The 22,809-nt window shown below is 40.0% G+C and overlaps 1 protein-coding gene across 1 annotated transcript in view; it reads right to left on the bottom strand.

Moving 5' to 3' along the window:
• The window catches only part of Dop2R (dopamine D2-like receptor), a 112,406-nt gene that overhangs the window by 73,128 nt on the left and 16,469 nt on the right, over nucleotides 1-22,809 (bottom strand). The window contains exon 2 of the mRNA XM_067155380.2: nucleotides 18,326-18,578. Coding sequence (XP_067011481.2) covers nucleotides 18,326-18,578 — 253 coding nt within the window. The remainder of the gene's footprint in view (nucleotides 1-18,325; nucleotides 18,579-22,809) is intronic.

Genomic DNA, 22,809 nt, shown 5'->3' with positions numbered 1-22,809 from the left:
ATACAGTCAGACGCATCTAATGTTGGCATCGGAGCTTGTTTATACCAAGAAGAAGAAGGAACACCTCCCAAAAGGATATATCTAGCATTCACTAGCCGAAAATTAAGGAGCCACGAGGTTAACTATACTACGACAGAACAGGAGCTATTAGCAATCATTTACGCCTTACAGCAATGGAGAAAAACTATTTATGGATACCCAATAACGGTCAGATCAGACCATAAGGCATTAACATTTGGACTGAAAGCTGCAATGACCAATGAGCGGATAACAAGGTGGATGTTGTTCACGCAGCAGTTCCAGATAAAAATAGAGTATTGTAAGGGAAAGGAAAACATCCTTGCTGACGCCCTAAGTCGTAACCCTGTGGAGAAAGAGGAAGTAATTCATAGAATTGAATTGGTCCCGGACGATGAAGAAACATTAGAGAAACTACAGAACCTAGTACACTTGCAGCGTCTAGACGAAAGGTTGAAACAAATCATAGATAAATTGGAAGATGAAAACTGTGAAAGTGAAACAAAATTGAGAATTACGAAAATCTACAGCTTAGAGCAAGGCATACTAATGGCTAGATCAGGTAAAGGTCATAAGAGGATACGTATAGTACTACCTTCGATGTTATACAAGGAAGTAATCTGGCACATACACAGAATTACAGGTCACGGTGGCGTGGAAAAGGTAACACAAGTAATACTCGAAAAATTTACTTGGAAAGGTATTCGAAGAACGGTGAGGAATACCGTGAGAACATGCGACATATGCCAAAAGGTTAAACATGGCAGTGGTACAGTAAGACACGAACCCAGAGCTATATTGCCTCATAAAGCTCGAGAACTATATGCTATAGATATCTTTGGTAGACTCCCAACTGCCAGAAGGGGACACAAGTACATAGTTGTAGTGATGGATGTGTTCTCTAAATATGTGTCGTTGCAACCAATTCAACGCGCCAACACAAAGCAGGTATTACAACGTCTAATCAAAAACACCTTACCTAACATGGGAAAGCCTGAGAAATTACTGTCAGACAGAGGGACACAATTTACGTCACTTCAATTCAGAGAAACCATGGAAGAGTTAGGAATTAAACACATTCTTTGCTCGGTGAGACATCCAGCGTCCAATCCTGTTGAAAGATGCATGAAAGAAATAGCGAAATTTTGTCGAATCTATTGTCCAAACCAACACTGGAAGTGGTTAGAGGTAATAGGAATAATAGAAGACAGCATGAATAACACAATACATGAATCCAGCGGACAGATACCTAAAATCATTCATCATAGTATTAAACCTGAAAGACCTTGGGACGCAGTTGTTCACCTACCTGCTGAACCTGACTTAGATATCGACGAAATTAACAAACTGGTTCGCGAGAGGCTGTACAGACAAGCACAGAGAAGGTTAAGGAGGGTACAGCATAAGAAATTCAAACCTGAATTGAAGAAAGGCGACCTGGTATTAATAAAGAAACCCGCAATTTCCAGTGTAACGAACAAAGTCTTTGCGAAATTCCTACATTTATTTGAAGGACCATTTAGGATTAACCGTTCATTCAGAAATAATGCATACGAAATTCACGACTTAAATGGAAACAGTAAAGGAGTACATAACAGTGCAAACATCAAGTTATATTTCAAAGAATAGGAAAGGGGCAAACCATCTCAAGTGATGACGAGTCAAAGAAGTACAGATTGAAGTCACTTACAGCATGAATAAACAAATTGTTCCGAAGAAAGGAGTAATAATGCAAGAAAAGAACTCATAAAGAATAGTGAAAAGTCCCATTATAAAAAGGAAGACGAATATAATAAATATATAGCAAGCCATATATTTCTTTCAACGTAGGGGAAGTTAATGTGCCGTTTCACAATTCTTTATAAGAGCTAGAGCAACAAAGATGGAGTCTCTGCGGTCAAAATCTCGAATAAAATACATTTAACGTCAGTACAGGCCAAATTATAAGTCTTTTCGTCAGTCGGTTACAGTAATAGCCGCGTTTAGAAGGCGCAGAAAAAAATGACAGATGGACATTATTTGAAACCATTATTCAAGAAAAAAGATGCTCATCTTTGACTATCAAAACTGACTTCGGTGTATTAACAAGACGCAAAACTCATTTTAAAGGAATTATTCAGCGGAGCGATATATTGGAGATTTGGAAACGAAGATTAGTTCCCGACTACACTCTATTTGGCAGAGATCAAGATTTAAACGCCGCGCGAGAGATTTAATACGAGAAACAATAAGAGATAAGATAAGATATACTACTGTGGAACTACGTCACGCAGTGACGCAAGCCCTTGATGAAATTTGCCCGACACCGGTTAACATTGAAAGACACTTACGGACCAGTAAATTAAATGCATTTAAGCTGATAAAAGACGGCGAAAAGAAATTTATTTTCGAATCACAATATACTGAATATAAGTCTTAGACAATTCTGGACTATTTATTGATCTAACTGTTTTCCAGTAAAAACCTGTACAATCTGAGCAACGCAAGAGCTATAGTACTTGAAAAATGTCAGCAATGAGTCAAACATTCTATCATTGTTCTGTTCCATACGCACGAGTCTTCATCATGGGTCTGTAAGGAAGCAAGGCGATGCTGCTTGGATCCTGACGAGGCGAGACGATGTTGGCTATCCCGGATGACCAGTGAGCGATGATGAGAAGCCACGATGTACCCAACCACTTGTGGAGGAACCAAATGACCAGTTCATAGTCTCAGATGACCGGAGAGGAGGAATCGCCGAGACCATCTTGAGCAAAGTTAAGTCCAATATCCAAGTCGTTTTCGTAAGTAAGAAGATATTGTTTTCTTTATTTTGCTTAGTAATATTTATTGGTGCGAACACAGTGCGTAAACAAACATCTAGCTAAATTGATTGGAAGTAGGTACTCATCCGTACGAAACGTCAATTCCATTTGTAGGCGTGGTCACCAAGTGATGTTCGTTCGTAATGTTTTCTAGAGACATGCGTGAAGAGATCGCTAAGATTATTATTATTATTATTACCAGTGATGTGTAAGAATGAAGTAGGCATTTATATCTGCGTGTCATAAACTTAAGCAACGTCAAATTGTACGAGATCATGCATAGGATTTGTGTTATGAGGGAATGGCAATAGACTATTCCAAGTTACGTTAAATTTGGTACTATGACTGTGGCAAATAAAGTAGGCATTTTTGTAATGTCGCGGCACGTTCATGTGCAAGCCAAGGTAATGAATTACATGATAAAGTGATAGTGTGGTTATATGAAATAAGAGTAATAATTATCGCGTCATGAATATGATATAGAGTTGTTGATGATGTATAATGGTTGTAGTTATTGTTTCTTCGAGAGAGAGTCATAGTTGCATGAAATAAGGTCTCGTGATTTCAAATGTTATAATTGAGAAGATCACTGATTTCTCGCCAATTCCACGCAATGATTTTTAGCCTACGCATTTTATCTAGCTCAGGACATGATCTCAGGACGTCGAGTGCAATGTTTCTTTTATCCATATTAAGTTACTTGGAGCAGCAAATGTTTACTCTGGATAGTTTGGAGCCTTCACTGATTCGCTTAGGAAGATCTCGAGAACTCACTGAATGATTACATTTCTGTATGAATTTCAATCTATAGGCCGATCACTGGTGACCTAGGGTTTCGAAGGTGAATCATTTTCTTTTAGCTGGAGATATTGTCATCCGATTAAGTAGATTTTCCGTTGGTAGCATGTGTTATTATAACCTTGTAGAACCAGAGTGATGACGTTTCTTGCCATTTCGTACGCACCTAGTCTATGTCAATAAGATAAGGTCATATTACCTTAAATTCATGAATTAAATCTTGCGAAGATGTTACTTATTGGATGATTACGACTTACAATGGACGTAGCTTAGCTCATGATGTGTAACATAAGGAAATATGAGTGTCTAAAAAAAAAGCAACAAAATAGGCAGAGAGCAATATTTAAGACGTAAAACGTATATGTGTGTACTTGTCAGAACAACGCAAGAAGAGTTTAGAATATCTTCATAGATAGTCTTAAAGCTACGGACAGTCAATCAGTCAGTTGAATTTTAAGTACTGTGATAGTTTTTAGAATAAATATCAAGTGTTAGTTAACATAATCTGATGCGATGTCCAAGGACGGTTGATTTAAACAAATAGAACTCCATTTCTTGACTGAAGAATGGCTCAGAAAGTCCACATGTGTTTCTTTATTTCTCAAAATAATACAACTAGAAGGACTATAAATAATAGTTGATAGGAGTTTTCGTTTCTTTTCTGTGGATGCATCCTATATTTTTAATGTAAATAATTTTCATGTTTTATTTTCTTGCCAAGAAGGCACTTGTAAATACTAGTAGCTGTATCCAATTTAATTTATTTAATCATCACCCAACTCGCTAGGTGAATTGAAAGAGAAGGATAGGGCAGTTTATTTTTAAGAATCTTCCCACATGTGTCATGTCGTTTACAATATTAATTGATGATTTCGGAGAAGAATGAGTACTAAGAGAGGAAGCTATTTAAGCCGAGAAGACATTCAATCACTTAGGGTGAAGTGAAAAGACGTGATTTTTTTCCAAAGTTATCGACGGATATGGATTACTAGGTCGACGATGAGTCAGTCAATACTAAGGCTACTTCATTAGTAAAATTTTGAACTAATTGCTTGAATATCTGATTTAATATTTAAATAAATTTTGTATGGTGAAACCTAAAAACTCTTTCTCTGTGTTCTTAGCATAAGGCTTAGTTATAAGATTGTAGTAGTAACGATCGACGACGATTTTCTTAAGAATTAATGAGAATGGTACCTAGCTAAATACGAGTAAGAGACGTCTTTCTGCGTTAGTTAGGGAATACCGTTGTTTGACCTGGTCGTTTTTCCGTTGCGGAACTCACACCCGTATAACTCAGTCACCTGATTTATTGAAGTTAGAGCTAGTCTGGATCTCTTGTGTCCTTGCCTGGACGCGGGAACGGCGCAGTATATATTATATAAATTATTTAAAATATTCGAATATTTGAATGAAACAAATTACACATTAAACAGAATGTTTCACACGTCAATAAAATGTAAAAAAAGTGAAAAATGTCAAAATTTTCAGATTTGTATCTTTACGACTTTCCTTAAAAGAGTCTTCGATGCCGAGATGATTGCTGTCCATCCAGGTGGCTTGGAGATGTTAGAGTAGCACATGGTCAGCTCAAGGACTATCTCATCCGTATTGCTTAGCTATCCTGATCGGGTCCATTGCCTCTCAGATCAGATAGGTTCTATGAAGGATAAACTAAGAGCCGGGCACACTACCCCTGTAATTCAGGACTGCCTTTCCTTCCCAAGGGATAGGAAATTTTAAAAGTAGTGTGGGACCCTTACGGGAATCTAATACTATTTCCACTTAACGTGTTTCCGATTTCTCTCTGTTAGATCATCTTCTACGAAGCCTGTTCGAAGAATTTCCTAACTTTGAAAATAATTCTTCAGTTGGTTCACCTGCAGCTTAGTTTTCTTAGTCTCTTTAAAGGTACTCTCCCCCTCTATTAATACAACGCTCCCAACGATATTTCCACTTATGGTAGCAGTGCTGGTAAGCAGTCTGCGAAATCGCACGCAGTTCCGCCTGCAATTTTACTTTGATCTCTTCAATTGAATGATTGAATTTAATTTTGGGAAATGGAGGTTATGATTTCGGTTTAAAGGGGCCCAACATCTACGTCACCGGCCCTAATGGTATGAGATAAGGAAAGGTAATTTAATATTTAAAATTTACCCACTGATCAGGATGAAAATGATAATGATGATTATTATGAATTTAAAATCATCAGTCTATCTAATTCACAAAGCCTTGTTTTGATAAAATGTAACAAAAATAAGGCACTGTTACTAGAGCCCGGATTTTTGTGCATTAATAGGTTAGAATGCAAACTTACTGAAGCGAGTAGCAAGTATAGTCTACCTTCACAACGTCTATGCTATGGGGTTTAATAAACATTAGGGGTACGGCCCATCAGAACTCCTATAATTTATGTTACTCTTACTACATTATGGAAGAGCGGGTGGCTGACACTTCCTACTAACCAAATTAGTTTGCAGTCTAACCTGTTACTGCATAAAAATCCGGGCTTTAGTTATTACAAATAAAATCATGCACGTAAATTTAAAGCTAGAAAACAGATTAGAACATACAACATATAGGAAGAAAATAGTTCAAAGGTTAAAAACAGAGTTTGCAGTAAAATAAGAACTGTAAACAAACAATTAAATTGGTACTCTAGTTCGTTACCAATACAAAGTCATTTTCTAGTGAATTTTCTGTACTATCTAATCTCATTTCCTTGTGTTATCAACAATATCACAGGGGTACGTTTACAACAGCTTGGGAAACAGTGACGTAGACAATGACGACCTTCTTTCCGATGTTCGTTTCTCATATGCCACTTAATTACTCACTTCGTTCATTTCTTCGGACTGATCTTGCTGCTTGCTCAGCCCAAATCCACTCGTTGAACCATACCTTCTTTCGTACATCCTTTAGTCCAGTTTTAAGCCTTATGGAAGTGATACGGAGACGGTTTGTCCAGCACCCAGAAAGCTTCTTCTGGACCCCTCTCATGTATCCAGTTAATCAGAAACATGAGAAGTAGTCGATATGAACGCCTGAGTCACTGGTTAACACAAACATTGATTTACCGATTAACGGCGGGAAATTCATTGATAGTTTACCCGTTGACTTTGAGTGTGAAAAGGGTTGCCTACACAATGTACATCACGGCGAACACCGCTAGCGGTGATCTGTGAAGTAATAACACTCTTAACACACTCAGGACAGTTTTTTGTGCTGTTGATGAATAAGTACCGTTACTACTACTACTAATAATATGGACATATTCCACAGGATGGACAACAGACTTACCAAAGGATTATTTCATATAATAAACTCGCAGATCTCGAAGATAAACTGGCCTACAAGAAATATACGATGATGTACAGGAAATGAACAATTAGCCCGTCTGCTGGCCAGGATCCTTAAGGCACCTATTCTCTTTGTTCTGACACCGTCATTAGCCGGTTCAAGTCTCGTTGGTTGAAAATATTTTCACCATCAGAATGTTGGACGGAGGGTAGGAGAGGTGGTGGAATAGAATCTCTAACCACTAGATTGTGTGCCAAGAGCCTGGATTCAAGTACAAACCCATCCGCTGTATTCATATAGAGTGAGGTCATATGACTCTATTGATGGTGATTCGTCCGTCGGATGGAGACGTAAAGCCTTGAGCAGATCCCTTGGTGCTATTCGACAGGAGTAGGCTATGTGCAGTACAAATGCGTGGGCAGTAACGATTACATTATAAATTTGGTCATCACCAATTAAATAGCTCGGTTGCCCTAGCGTCAAATTATTTGATATATTATTTTTCTCTTATTTTCAGATTGTTTTTAGCTTTGATGGCTTGAATAATTTATCCTTTTATAACAATTTTATTTACTTTTAATTTGGGATTTTTTTAAGTACATGCGGCAGCTTGGAATCCAAAGTGATGATTAATTGAAAAATGGCATATTAGGCAAGTGGTTTCACCCTTTCCCTTCCTAATACCGATATCACGTCATTCATTTCATCTCATTAACTCCTCTTGATGAGATTGGCGTCAAGAAGGGCATTCGGCCGAAAAAATTCGCTACACAGTTTCATCTCGCTTCTTTCCCGCCCCTGTAGAAAAACAGGTCAAAGGTAGGACACACACATATACATGAACATCACAGAATACATCCTAAGAAATCGCGTTGCCTACAAAATATTGGTAATGAAGTGCAAATTTACGGAGAAGACTAAAAAATAGGAAACTGCTAAGAAATGGCCAGAAAAATACCGTAGCTAATTCATGAGATTGTGGGAGAATAAGAAGGTGAAAACCATCAAGCCAAGCCGACTAACAAGTACTAACGCGCTTTTTGAGTGGAAAATAAATAAATAAATAAATAAATAAATAAATAAATAAATAAATAAATAAATAAATAAATAAATAAATAAATAAATAAATAAATAATAATATTTTTTACAGAATCTGTTTTACATCGCATCGACACAGACAGGTCTTGTGGCGACGATGGGATAGGAAAGGGCTAGGAGTAAGAAGGAAGCAGCCGTGCGTGGCCTTAATATTAAGGTACAGCCCTTGGTGTGAAAATCGAAAATCACAGAAAACGATCTTCAGGGCTGCCAACAGTGGGGTACGAGCCCTCTATCTCCCGAATGCAAGCTCAAGGCTGCGCTCCTCTAACCGCACGGTAGTAGTGCTAAACCTGTAGCTTAGATCCTTTCCAGCAGAACAGAGGTGATCGAGGCCACCACAGCTCAACTGCTAGAACAACCGACGCGAAATCAGGAGGGTGTAGGTTCGGATCCCACTGGTATCCGGTTGACCATTTTTGTTCTGTACTTAACATATTTTCAACACGTGCTACGTGTACGTAACACGACCTAATTGGTTGAAAGTCGACTTCAATGATGATACTAATAATCTAATATATCCAGGTGCAAAACCTCTGAAGTGTGGTGATATTAAGGTGGCCTGCCTACCACTTTCCACATTCGGATTGTGTTGCTATCTAGCAAGAAAAATGAGATTCTAATCGAACGGTTACTATGGCTGAATTAATTTAATTTTGTCAGATAACACTGAGCCTGCCACCACTGATCATAAACATGCCAAAAGCAATGACATGGCGTGATGCGATTTTTGACGGTCCTTCAAAAATGGACAAACTCAATCGGGATCGAATCCGCGATCATAAAGAGGTATATGAATTTGAAACATTCTTGCGGCCACCATGAAAGAGTCTTACAACTTCCCAGCTTTTCATCTTGTATTTTTCTTTCAAGAATTAGAAGCAACGTTCATAGGTGCCTTTTCCTTTTCAGCATCAATTTCTTTGCCTTGAGAGCCATTTCTTTAAATTTTATTCTGGGGACGATTCTTAAGTCACTGTTCCGTTTTATATCGATAGCTATTATCTCCACACGCTTGGTAAGTCTTCAGATGACGAACAGGGTATTTATTTCACATACTTCAAATCTAAACACATTTCTTCAGACGCTCGGTTATAGTACTTCTGACCCCATGATGTCCATTTATTTCTAGGCAGTTCCCCTTTACGACAATAGCCAAGAATGTGAGAGAGGGGTTTCACCCTCATTGCAATGATGGCAACGGACTTCTTGACTCCTGCCAGGGACACTGCGGAGTGGTATGACATTACAGTTCTTTTTTATTGCATTCGTCCTCTGTGGAGAAGAACGACCTTACTTTGTGGAAATCCATGAAAAGGAGTGTTATACAGAGGCGTGCTCTATCTCTGAAATTAGTAACAAACATGAACAAACTATCAGGGGAGATAAAGGAATTTTGTTTTTGTTTTCTCTTTTAATTTTTAAACGACACTACTGAGTTCGGGACGGGGAATTAAGGGGTTCTAGGATTATTCTGAAGAAAGAGATTTTGAAGGTGATTGGGATCAGGTACCGAGAACGAATAATTATCTACAATCTATATACAAATCAGTCCACAGTGATAAGAATCGAGGGCTATGAAAAAGAAGCAGCAATCCAGGAAGGAGTGAGCCAAGGCTGCAGTATGTCTCCCTTCTTTTCAATGTTTATATAGAACAGGCGGTATGGGAAATCAAAGAGGAATTTGGAAAGGGAATCAAAATCCAAGGGAAGAAATCAAAAACCTGAGATTTGACGATGATACTGTTATTTATCTGAGACTGCAGGAGATCTGAAGAAACTGCTGAATGGTATGGATGGAGTCTTGGGTGAGGAGTACAAGATGAAAATAAATAAGTCCAAAACAAAAGTAATGGAGTGCAATCGTACGAAGGCATGTGATGCAGGCAATGACTAATGATGGAAGAAGTAAGAGGACATAAAATGCAGACTAGCACAAGCAAAGAAGGCCTTTCTTAAAAAAATGCTCAATTCGAACACTGATACAGGAATCAGAAAAATGTTTTTGAAGACTTTCGTGTGGAGCGTGGCATTGTATGGAAGTGAAACATGGACAATAACTCTCTTCGAAAATAAGAGAATAGAAGCTTTTGAAATGTGGTGTTAAAGAAGAATGATGAAGTTGAGATGGCTAGATAGAATCATGAATGAAGAGATACTGAATCGAATTGGTGAGAAGTAGATCGTTGTGGCTAAATTTTACAGGAAGAAGAGACAGAATGAGGGACACATTTTAAGACACCCAGGACTACTTATTAAATGCTTTTTGAGGGAAGTTTAGGGAGTAAGAAAGGTAGGAGAAAAACCAAGGTATGAATATGACAAGCAGATTAGAGCAGATGCAAGATGCAGCAGTTATGTAGAAATGAAAAGGTTAGCACAGCATATGTTGCCATAGAGAGCTGCATCAAACCAGTCTATGGATTAATGATTCAAACAACAACAGAATTATTCAATTCATTGTTACAGATAGATATCAACTTTTCCTGTCAGGTTTATTGGACCCAAAACTTCACTAAAAATGCAATAAAGAAAGATTTTACATTTAATTAAATGATGTTTAAATGAAATAAGATAGTTCCACGCTAATTCACTTGATATTTTACGGATAAAAAATTAATTTTACATTTAAAAGGAATTAAATGAAATAGCAAATTGTTCATAGGAATTCGGACTTACATTTTGGACCCTTCCCTTATATTTTTATATTCGTGACCGTAACCAACTACATTTTTGTTTTGGAGTTATTTATCACAAACTAAATCATATACCTAAAAAACATCACTTTCAAAGCCACTCCGATAAGACATGACAATGAACTACTCTGACGTCATCGCAAGTTGACAATTAATTTAAATGATTTACCGGTCGAAAGTCAGGTATCGTGGGTTGTAGCTTGACGTGTAGATGTCGAGTGGGGTAGAATTTGATTCTTTTCAACGAGACCTATCAGGAAACATCATAAAGATATGTATTGAATACAAAACAAATAATATAAATTGAAGGTTTTGTGGCTGAACAACTGCTAGTACATTTTCTCCACTACATGAAAAGGCATATATCATGGATATAAATTTGGGATTAGAAGACGACAACAACAACAACAATAATACCGGGCGAGTTGGCCGTGCGGTTAGCGGCGCGCATTTGTGATCTCGCATCTGGAAGATAGTGGGTTCGAACCCAACTGTCGGCAGCCCTGAAGATGGTTTTCCGTGGTTTCCCATTTTCATATCAGGCAAATGCTGGGACTGTACCTTAATTAAGGCCACGGCCGCTTCCTTCCCATTCCTATACCTTTCCTGTCCCATCGTCGCATAAGACCTATCTATGTCGGTGCGACGTAAAGCAAATAGCAAATAATAATAATAATAATAATAATAATAATAATAATAATAATAATAATAATAATAATAATAATAATAATAATAATAATAATATATAATATAATCTGTCTGCTGGTATTTGAAGGTGCTCACATACGTCAGGCGCATGTCGGTAGATTTACTGGCACGTAAATTATATTATTATGGGAGCCTCCATGGCTCAGGCGGCAGCGCGCCGGCCTCTCACTGCTGGATACTGTGGTTCAAATCCCGGTCACTTCTTGTGAGATTTGTGCTGGACCAAGCGGAGGTGGGACAGGTTTTCCTCCAGGTACTCCGTTTTTCCCTGTCATCTTTCATTCCAGCAACACACTCTAATATCATTTAAGTTCATCTGTCAGCCATTAATAATTGCAGGAGTGCGACAGACTTCGGCAGCCGGTACAATTCCTATCCTCGTCGCTAGATTGGGGCTTCATTCATTCCATTCCTGACCCGGTTAAATGACTGGAAACAGGCTGTGGATTTTGATTTTCATTCAAATGACAATTTAAATTAATTAATAAAACAATGTGTCCCTCTCTGTGGCGTAGTGGTTTGTGTGATTAGCTGCCACCTCCGAAGGCCCGAGTTCGATACCAGGCTGTGCCACGAAATTTGAAATGTGGTACGACTACAGGAACTGGGTTCACTCAGCCTTGGGATGTCAACTGAGCCATCCACGACGGGGGTTTTCCGCGGATTTCCCACTTCTCCTCCAGGCAATTGGCGGGATGGTACCTAACTTAAGGCCACGGACGCGTCCTTCCCACTTCCCTTCCTATCCCTTCCAATCTTCTCATCCCTCCACAAGGCCCATGTTCAGCATAGAAGGTGAGGCCGCCTGGGCGCGGCATTGGTCCTCCTCTCCATTTATATCCCCGACCCAAAGTGTCACGCTCCAAGACACTGCCCTTGAGGTGGTAGAGGTGGGATCCCACGCTGAGTCCGAGGGAAAGACCAACCCTGGTGGGTAAGCGGATTTTGAAAGAATAAAATAATTATTTAATTATTTTTAATTACAATACATAACAGACATTTCACATGATTAACTCCTACATGTGTACCTAGTACTGTCTTCCACATTCTTTTTCTAGATTTTTATTGCTATAGCTGCAGTCCAGGAGGGACGATTGGCCTGTTAAACTGTTTCATCTCTGACTAGTTTCACTTGTCGAAAGCAGGAATTTGAACGAATATTTTAAACACTTTATGACTTAATGTTCCATCAGCGTGCTTAAAAAAAAAAACGCAATGGTGAAGTCCTGACCTTGGCAGCCCGTACAGGGCCCGCTACAACAGCAGTGATGCCATCGATAGCGTCATAATAACTCATTATCTCGCCTGATGGGATATTAATTACTTCTTGGTGCACACAATAGCTGGGCAGGGGGGCGTTAAAACAGCGCTGCACACACCAGAGATTCTTCGTTCACCTCACTGATGAAGCACAGTTGGTCAAGCAAGTTCTGCATGCAAATGAGAGTACGTGTTTTTGGAACTGGATCAATATCTTAACTCTTTAATGATTTTTGGTTACTAATGGTTTAGTGTGTGGTGGTACAAAATATGCACCACTGTTTGAGTATCTCTTACAATTGAAGCGTTGTAGTTTGTGATTTGAACCATTTCTCAGTCCTGTTCGTAGTATATTTTTAAGCCACCAACGGGTGGTAGTAGAGGACAGTATAGCTTTAATTTAATATCTTCATTATCTCTTATTCTTTGTTTCAGTGTGAGTCTGTTGAGCATTATTTCATACATGATATCTGCTTGTTAACTTCATAATAAAATTAGACCTAATTTCTATGAGGCTGCAGACAGATGAGTTAAGCGCATGCATTCTTGCTAAAAATAGACAGTCAATCTTATTTAATGATTTATATTTGTACCATGAATTGGAAAGAACGTTAAGTGGAAAAGAGACTTTCTAAAATCGTGGGTTAAGAGTCAAAACCTCGTATGTCACAACGCTTTTCATATCCATTACTTTCTTTAAGACTGGTCGCACCTGTGTTCGTTGTGTTCATTTTCCCATGCTGAAGTGTAAATTAAAATGCACCTTAAATACTTTATATACTTTAGGAGTACGTAAATAGGTCATGCAAATGTACACTTCTACAAAAGGACTACACATCCATATGTGGCTGGGAGGCGTGTTAAGGGAAATAATGTCTCTTAACCCCCGAAATGAACCTGAAAGACTTCAGAAGGGATATGCCAAAGGATTATGCAATTTGTTTGCAACTTGCTTTACGTCGCACTGACACAGGTCTTATGGCGACGATGGGATAGGGGAAGGCCTAGGAGTGGGAAGGAGGTGGCCGTGGCCTTAATTAAGGTACATCCCCAGCACTAGTCTTGCCTCGTTATATAGGAATAAGAGACGAAGATCTTGTAGTTGCTGTGAGATTTGAGGAAATGAAGCCTCACGCTCCAAAAAGCGACATGCTTCGAGAGTTTCACCCACCAGCCACAAGGTCCACAAGGAGATGTGCAGCTTGCAGCACTAATAAGAATCAAGTTCGTACAGAATGCATCTCCTATGTGGAGAGACACATCACTTGAAGTGTGGTAGTATAGAAGAAACACCACCCACATTTGCTCAATCTGGACAGAATAACATTACAAACTATTAATGGTTATATTTCTGAAACATGGTTAAGTCCTTACAAATGCCTGCCATCACCGTATTCGCATCTTAATTGCTGATGCCTTATAGGGATCGTCAATATGAAGTACACGAAGAAGAACATGGATCTGCGGTCCGTGCAGTAGCGGCGATTGGGAATTAGAAGGGGGCAGGGAGGGGGTAAAGATGTAAAGACCTGGGTTTGTGGGATATAGCCGACAGAGGAGGGATGGGGTCGGGGGTGGGGATAAAGTATAGTAATTTATTGAACATTACAGGCATTTAGCACAGATATATGTTCACAATGCCAGATTACATGCACAAAAATAAATAAATAAATAAATAAATAAATAATAATAATAATAATAATAATAATAATAATAATAATAATAATAATAATAATAATAATAATGAAATGACCTACTACTACCGTCCGGCCATGTCATCATCCCTGGTGAGAAAAGGAGCCGCCCTCCCAGTGATGACACGCCCGGCCCTACCCGTGGGGCCCAAAGGGCAGACCCCAACATCCCGGGAGGGGATATACACCCAAACTAAAAAAACCCCTACAAAATGGTAAGTTTTTGATGCTCTCTCAGCATTTCTGCAGGGAGGTAAAGGTTGACAGTTTACCCACTTAAATGCGATAATACTAATTTTTTTTGAGATTTTAATTTAATACTATACTATACTTTCACCAAAGGAACAATATTACACATGTATTACAATTAAAAGAAGTACGGTGTGATTATACAATTAAAATAATTTAGTATTTGCCTACACACTATAAAATAACAGACACTAAAGAGACTGCCAGACATATCATACCTCAATGTCCATGACATTACTACTAGTGTCGTGCATTGTTCGAACTTGAGACGGGTAACCAAGACAGAACATCATGTGCCTAGCTGCATATGCAACCAGTATCACGCATGAGTGGAGCATGTAAGCTAAAATGCCCGAGTTTGCTCCAATTCGTTCGACAGGTCATGTCTGGAGCGAAGCTTGCTGACTAGGCAGGATGTCCTTGCTTGCCTTACTGACGTTGCAAGCAATGTAGTTTTTTCCAGATATAGGGAATCCCTTGTTTACATACAGCAAAGCCCGGGAATTCGGAGCTATAAAAGGGCGAAGGAATGGTTGAGTTACCCTTTTGTTTTGAGCTGAACACCATGGCACGTGAATCGACGGACTGCGTTATGACTAAAATTCAAAGCAGTGAATATAAACTAATCAAGAGAGATGGGCTCAGTTCTGATGTTTGGAAGAAGTTCCTGCTTGTGGTCACTGTAGATAGTCAGCAGACAGGGTATGTTTCATGTGAAATGTGCAATGCACTGTTAACATATAAACCCGGTACAACTCATTTAAAAAACATGTTTGCAAATTTCACGTGGTAGCACGTGAAATTCATTAACCATTTCTCGCCAAGTATTTCCCGGCATTACAAAGCAAACCATAACTAGCGCGTGTGATTTCATGTGTGCCAAAGATTTCTGACAGTTTAACACTGTTGCCGGAGAAGGCATTAAAGAATTAGGGCAAGAACTGATTAATATCGGTACTAATTTTGGAAAAGTAGATATTGTTGATGTGTTACCGCATCCTTCCACCATCAGTAGAAACGTCCAAACAAAGGCAGATGATATACGAAGCGAAATAATGCTGCTGATTATTTCTGCTGTGCACGACAAATGTTGCTCGGCTACTCTTGATATGTGGACTGACCAATACAACCATATCCATTATCTGGCGCTGACTACGCAATATATATACAGAGAGTGGAAGCTGATCAGTAATGTGGTTTTTACTACAAAATTTCCAAATACAAAGAAAACAAGCGCAAGTATAATTGAGGAAGCTCACGAAAGAATGTCCGAGTTAAACGTTCCTCAGTGTGATTATGAAGACATGTCTTTTGTTACAGATCAGGGTTCAAACATAAAGACAGCTTTCGAAAAACATAGACGTGTGCCTTGTGCTGCTCACTGCATAAATACAGCACTTGCGCACGTATTCGATGAAACGAAATTTCTTATGAAAGATGCTCCAGTATCTGCGAACACAATAAACGCCACAAAGGCAGTAGTGAGGTGCCTGAAAAAAGCGGTCTTGCTGCCCAGCTTCAAACAACGGTACAGTAAGAAGTAACGACGACGTGGAATAGCCTCTATACGATGTTGCAGTCTGCTTTTAAGCAGGAGGAATACACGTGGTAGCATGTGAAATTCATTAACCATTTCTCCGACAGGAGCTATATTTACTACATTATTTTCCAGTAATGCTTACCTATATATATAAGAGGCCGCCCGAGTTCAGTATATTGTAGAATCACAGTCTAAAAATACGAGTTTAATTATTGACAGTTACATGCTCAGTCATACGTCCACCATTGAGGCAAAAGCGAATGTTTCCATAGATAAAGGTGCGCGAGACAAACAACAGAGTACGGCTAAACAAGAACGAGGGGAAGCCAGCACGTCCACCTTGTGCCTGAGACAGCGCGTGAAGAAGCGAGTATAAAGGGGCAAGTTCGAACGAACATAGCTCGCCTCGCCTGTGAGAAGCGAGGCTCGGTCATAGCCATACTCGCCAAATATGAACCGAGCATAAAGCGTGTTTTGCACGACACTAATTGCTACCCTTCCTCAAAGCACATACAAAGTCTTCACTACTTGCTGTAGCATTGTACAGATCGGCTAGCCGCGACGAACGATTTATTTTGTGCGTATTTCCGTTAATAATTTAGTTGATAATTAAAGAAAATGAAGGAAACTATTCGCTGGTAAGACGAAAGGGCTTGCACAAATTGCTTCCTTTTTTCTTTACTTTTTGCTATTTGCTTTACGTCGCACCGACACAGATGCAAGCTCACAGCTGCGCGCCCCTAACCGCACGGCCAACTCGCCCGATTTTGCTTTCTTTTAATCATTCCTATAATTCCCAGTTTCAGCCGGCTAAAACGGAATAGAAATGTAATGTTTTCTCCAAAAAGTTAGGGGGTGGGGGGGGGGGGCGATGGGGCAGACGCTGCTACTAGGTCGGTGGATCCTATAAGCAGATAGATATGACGGCCATTCTAGCTGGCTCTACTAATGGTTTCTTAATTGACCCTACAGTTAGAACCGAGAGCTCCGAAACTCAACCAGAGGATGTTCATAAAGAACAATGCGACGGCTACGTACCCACAATTGTATAATACAAAACCAAATATAAGTTAATATCTACTGAAGTACAGTAGTTGGAGCTGGAGGAATTTATTTATTTATTTATTTAATCTGACCTAGGACATTCTAGGATTGCCAACTTACACAGAATAACACATAGCAAATTAAAAAAATGAAATATGATAAATCAGGTTAATCTTAAAAATAATATAGGTTATAATTAACCATATTAAATGACATGAACTCCATACAAATGATTTCGAATAATCGAGACGGAGTTCTGTAAGCTGTTCACGATAGACAATCAACTTACGAACGTGGCGGCTTTGGTAACTGATAATTGTTCGGTTGCTGTTATAAGAAATATTTAAAAAAAAGTACAATTTGTTTTACGTTGCCTCCGTGGCTCAGGCGGCAGCGCGCCGGCCTCTCACTGCTGGGTTCCGTGGTTGAAATTCCGGTCACTCAATGTGACATTTGTGCTGGACCAAGCGGAGGCGGGACAGGTTTTTCTCCGGGCAGTCCGGTTTTACGTGTCATCTTTCATTCCAGCAACACTCTCCAATATCATTTCATTTCATTAATCATTACCCCAGAGGAGTGTGACAGGCCTCGGCAGCCGGCACAATTCCCATCCTTGCCGCTAGAAGGGGCTTCATTCATTCCATTCCTGACCCGGTCAAATGACTGAAAACAGCCTGTGGATTTTCTCAATTTGTTTTACGTCGCACCGACACAGATAGGTCTTATGGCGACCATGGGATAGGAAAGGGCTAGGAGTGGGAAGGAAGTGGCCGTAGCCTTAATTAAGGTACAGCCCCAGCATTTGCCTGGTGTGTAAATTGGAAACAACGGAAAACCATCTTCAGGGCTGACAGCAGTGGGGTTCGAACCTTTATGAATAGGATGACATAGAAATAGCATTTACCATCTGACTTTAAGATATATTATAATTGATGTTCGGAATGCTTGTCTGCTGGGCAACCTCTAGCTAGGGATAGCTGAATGTTATTTGCTTTTAATAATAAAACAAATTAAAAAATATTCAAGTATGGTCTTTCAATGATATTTTTACTTCTTAACGTCCTGGGCGTGAAAGAGCTAAATGGATATGAAATCGGTTAGCAACGTTATTCTTACCTTGAAGATGTTGTAGTAGAGGAACACCATGATGATACAGGGTATGTAGAAAGAGGAGAGAGACGAATAGATGATGAAATCACTGTTGTAGAAGAGACAGAGGTCTGGCAGGCGATCTGGAGTGTTGTTGAGGCCTAACACGATAGGGCTACCGATAGCAGCCGAGATGACCCACACCAGAGCTATAGTAAGCCACACTCGTCTGTTATTCTTGTGTTTGGCGTATTTGATGGGCTGCGTTACCGCGATATACCTGGAACATAGGGCATACATTCATTACCGTGTCATGTACACTGGATTGCACTTAAACTACTCAGTTCATTATTATTATTATAATGTAGGCCATCCAGCAATTACATTTTCCTATTTCCGTTCTTGCAAAGTAAACGTATTTACCCAGGAAATATGAGCAAGCCTGACAGATCTATGACATAGCAATCATATACCGGCCAGACAAGTTCCGCCTGGTGTCAGTAGCGCAATAGCAGTGGCTCAAAATCGCGGTTCGCATTCTTTCTCCCGCCGCCTGCGAGATTCGGTCTGTGATAAAGTTTCTACGGAAATCGCGACGGGCCATTCAAAACAAGAGGCGTGGGATGCTCGGTGCATGTGTTGTGCTGATCCATGGCAATGCTCGGCGCTAAGCAACTGTTCTGCAGGAGTTCGGCTGGGAGGTGTTTTGATCATCCACCGTACAGTCCTGATCTTTCTCCCAGTGATTTTAATCTTTTCTTGCACCTCAAGAAATTCCTGTCCTCCTATCAGCTTTTTCAGAAGGACGGAGAGGTGAAGATGAATGTCACACACTCGTTCCGTTCCCAGGCAGCAGACCTCAACGACACCGGAATACAAATGTTGATCTCACGAAATGACAAGCGTCTGAATTGTCGGTGATTATGTCGAAAGAGTTCTCCAACATTGGTGTATCGAGTGCCAATGAAGGTTTTCATTTAACTATGTTGTTTTTCTTAAAAAGTAGGGTGACTTAATTTCTGGATTGTCCTCGAAATCTTCTTCTTCTTATGTGCTAGCCCTGTTGTATTCCCTTTCCGTGTTTTCTGGAAGGGATGACTAAGATAGACCCGGGACCTCCCAGCCGGCCTGAGTACAAGCCACGGTCAGTCTTTTATTGTTCTCTTATTCTCTCCTCGAAGGTGCAATGAGAATGTTCCGTCTGTAGCCGAGCACTGAAGATTCTAGTACTCCATCATCAGGATATGAAAACGAGACAAGCCGCGAACAGTCAGTTTATTAAAGGGAGCTGGACGGCAGTAGTGCTGGTTGCCCTCCGGAGTCAAGGTATCGATGTGTACTAACCGGAGTACTGCATTGGAGTACTAAGTGTGGGACATTGGTGTGAGTAAAGCTGGAGCAAAGTTAATTGTCGTTGTTGTGAGGAATATTGTAGTGCTGGTTAACACTGTTGGGTTGTTGCTGTTATGTGACAGCTGTTTTTAGTTGTTTGTGTTAAGTAGTTCACTGTGTGGAGCGACGTCGTGAATTTACTGTATCGACTGTGTGACAGGTGGATTTTCTCTGGTGTCGAGCCAAGGAACAGTCGTAATGTGTTGCGGTGTTCGTGTCTGTCTGCATGCAGCTGCTGAGCGCGGGTGATTGGACTTGCAAGAGGAAGCGAAAGTAAGGCGAGCTGCCAATCGAGATTTACGGAAGGTCGCTAGTCCAGGTAAAGACTGCCCAGCTGGAGTCCTTCTGTAAGAGTCTTGTAAATATACAGCAATGGTTGAATATAATTGAGGGTGAATGTGTATGTATTATCTGGGCCATTTTGAATTAAATTAGATCGATATAACAGACAGTGCATTTATTCCTATTATTATTTCTTCAATTTTGGCCTACATTGGACCACGGTAAACAACTGACTTGCTGGCTAGTCATTTCTTCTTCTCCCAGAACTTCTTCATCAATTCGCTGTGGTTCCTCTTCCTCTCTTCTCAGCACATGTTCTTGGACTTTTAACTTCGTTTTTCAATGAAGATTTCTTTTGGATTGATGCTAACTTTCTCCGTATCTTTTCTTGTTTCTTCTACCCATTTAGTAGGTAGTTGCTTTTAATTTGATGATGTAGTTAAAGATTCTCTTTGTTAGTCGATTCTCATTCATTCTTTTGAGGTGCCCATAAAACTCCCGTCTCCTCTTACGTATGGTGTCTGTGATCTTCTGTGTTTGTCTGCATAGGTCTTCATTTCTCCTATTCCTCCAGGTAACATCCGTACCTTTTTCTGGTCCTAAGATCTTTCTCAAGACTTTTCTTTCTTTTTTCTCTAACTCATCCACTCCCCCTTTCTTATTCAGTATCAGACATTCTGAACTGTAAAGTCCTTCTGATTTTATAACCGTGGTATAGTGTCTGATCTTTGTTCTGTAAGATATTGTTCTTTTATTGTATTTATTATGTACGAATCTGTATTATTATTACTATTATTAGAGCCCAAATTTTTAGGCAACAATAGGTTAGAACGCAAACTTACTGAAACGAGTAAAAAGTATACTCTATTCTGCACAACAGTTATGCTATGAGATTTGCATGAACGTTAGAGGCACGGTATATCAGAACCCCTAGAACTTATTTTACTCTCGCTACATTAAGGAACAGCGGGATGGATGTCACTTCCTACTTAACAAATCAGGTTGCATTTTAAACTATTATTGCCTAAAAATCTGGGGGCTAATTATTATTAATTGCGAATAAGGCCATTTAGGACTATGGGGAGTACTTACTAGGGTACTGTTTATGTTAGACCAGACAGGTTTCAATGAAACTAGAGTGAATGATCAATGACCACGTCCTAAAGTTAATGATTATAACCTTTTTGCCACCAAATTAACCATGGCGTTATAATTAATTGCTGAAAAATAGCTGGGCGTCTCGTAACAGCTGATGATGACATAGAATATCCTTGTGTATGCACTGTAGAAATGTATCAACAGTTCTATTTTAAAATTACATATTATACTTTATACCGAAATTTTGATTTTGACAATACAAACAGAATTTCGCGCTTAGCAAACGTATTTTACTAACACGTACAGCATATGAATATATCAAACTATTAGAGATTCCATATTTCTGTATCGTTAAAAATGGAAGCCAATATATTACTAAATATTAATCAGTATGAAATCTTCGTGATATATATTTATTTATTAAGGTAAAACACACAAGTGTGTATGAAATGTTTGTTTTTAATTTCTTTTTGTCTGAATCCATCAAAGGATTCGTCCTTTCTGGGCAGGTTGTGAAGTGATATCGCTCGCAGCAACTATAGCAGAGTTTACATGCGCATTTTGAACAAGTCTCATTGAAAGCTAGCTTTTGTGCACATCTTATGATGGAATCCATAACTGCTACCCGAGCTAGGGCACTCCGTATGTTTTTGTTTGGTTCGGTCCAGTTATCGTCTATCATTTCTTCAGTAGAGTAAAATTCTAAGGGTATTTCTGAATTCTTTCCCGTCTCTGTCTGCGGGGTTCCACCTCATGTGGCCGGGGGGGGGGGGGGGGCGTGGTAGGGGTCTTTTCAGTCGGAGGTCTTCTATTGAGAACGTTTCTCTTTACAGCTCATAGACAAGTCTTGAAGGCGAGTGGTATCACACATTCTAGAGCAGGGCCTCTCAAACGCCTAAAATCTCACGCGTGCAAACAGTGGCGCAGAGTTCCTGTGCACAGTGCATCGGTTCCACTCGGCTCCGACCAACGCTTCGTCTCTGCGCTACTCGGCTATGCTCGGCTCAACTCGGCTCGGATTTGGAGCGCCACGGAGTCGTCTTTTGCACCGTGCACAGTGCATGCACCAGGCGCATGCACCCTGAGAGGCCCTGTTCTAGAGATTTGAGGTCTGACGCTGTCAGATGATCCCAGATTATTCTTTTCAGAGGGTTGGGGCGTACGTCATTGCATCTATTTTTTCCTGCATCAATGCTGGATCTACCTCTTTTTTGCTATTTGCTTTACGTCGCACCGACACAGATAATTCTTATGGCGACGATGGGATAGGAAATGCCTAGGAATGGGAAGGAAGCGGCCGTGTCATTAAGGTACAGCCTCAGCATTTTTATGGTGTGAAAATGGGAAACCACGGAAAGCGATCTTCAGGGCTGTCGACAATGAGGTTCAAACCCACTATCTCCCGATTACTGGATACTGGCCGCACTCAAGCGACTGCAGCTATCGAGCTCGGTGCTGGATCTACCAGACAAACGGAAATATACAGATGGGAGTGGCGGTGTAAGGCGCTGTGGAATGTATGAATAATGCCGAGAAGGTTTACCAGGTGTTAGATACAAGGCGAGGAATATGTCAACCATGATACCCTTGTGCTACCTAATGTTTATTATCAGAGAGTACAGTACGGTAACCTTTATTGTAAACCCTCAATGTGGTCTCCTAGATTGTCCATAACACGTTGCCAATGATGCTGGAGATGTCGGATACCAGTCGCCTCACCATGTGTGAATTTTGCAGTC

Source organism: Anabrus simplex, chromosome 11, assembly GCF_040414725.1.
Source record: "Anabrus simplex isolate iqAnaSimp1 chromosome 11, ASM4041472v1, whole genome shotgun sequence".
NCBI lineage: Eukaryota > Metazoa > Arthropoda > Insecta > Orthoptera > Tettigoniidae > Anabrus > Anabrus simplex.
The sequence above is the reverse complement of the archived record's forward strand: the minus strand, read 5'-3'. Positions and strand labels throughout refer to the sequence as shown.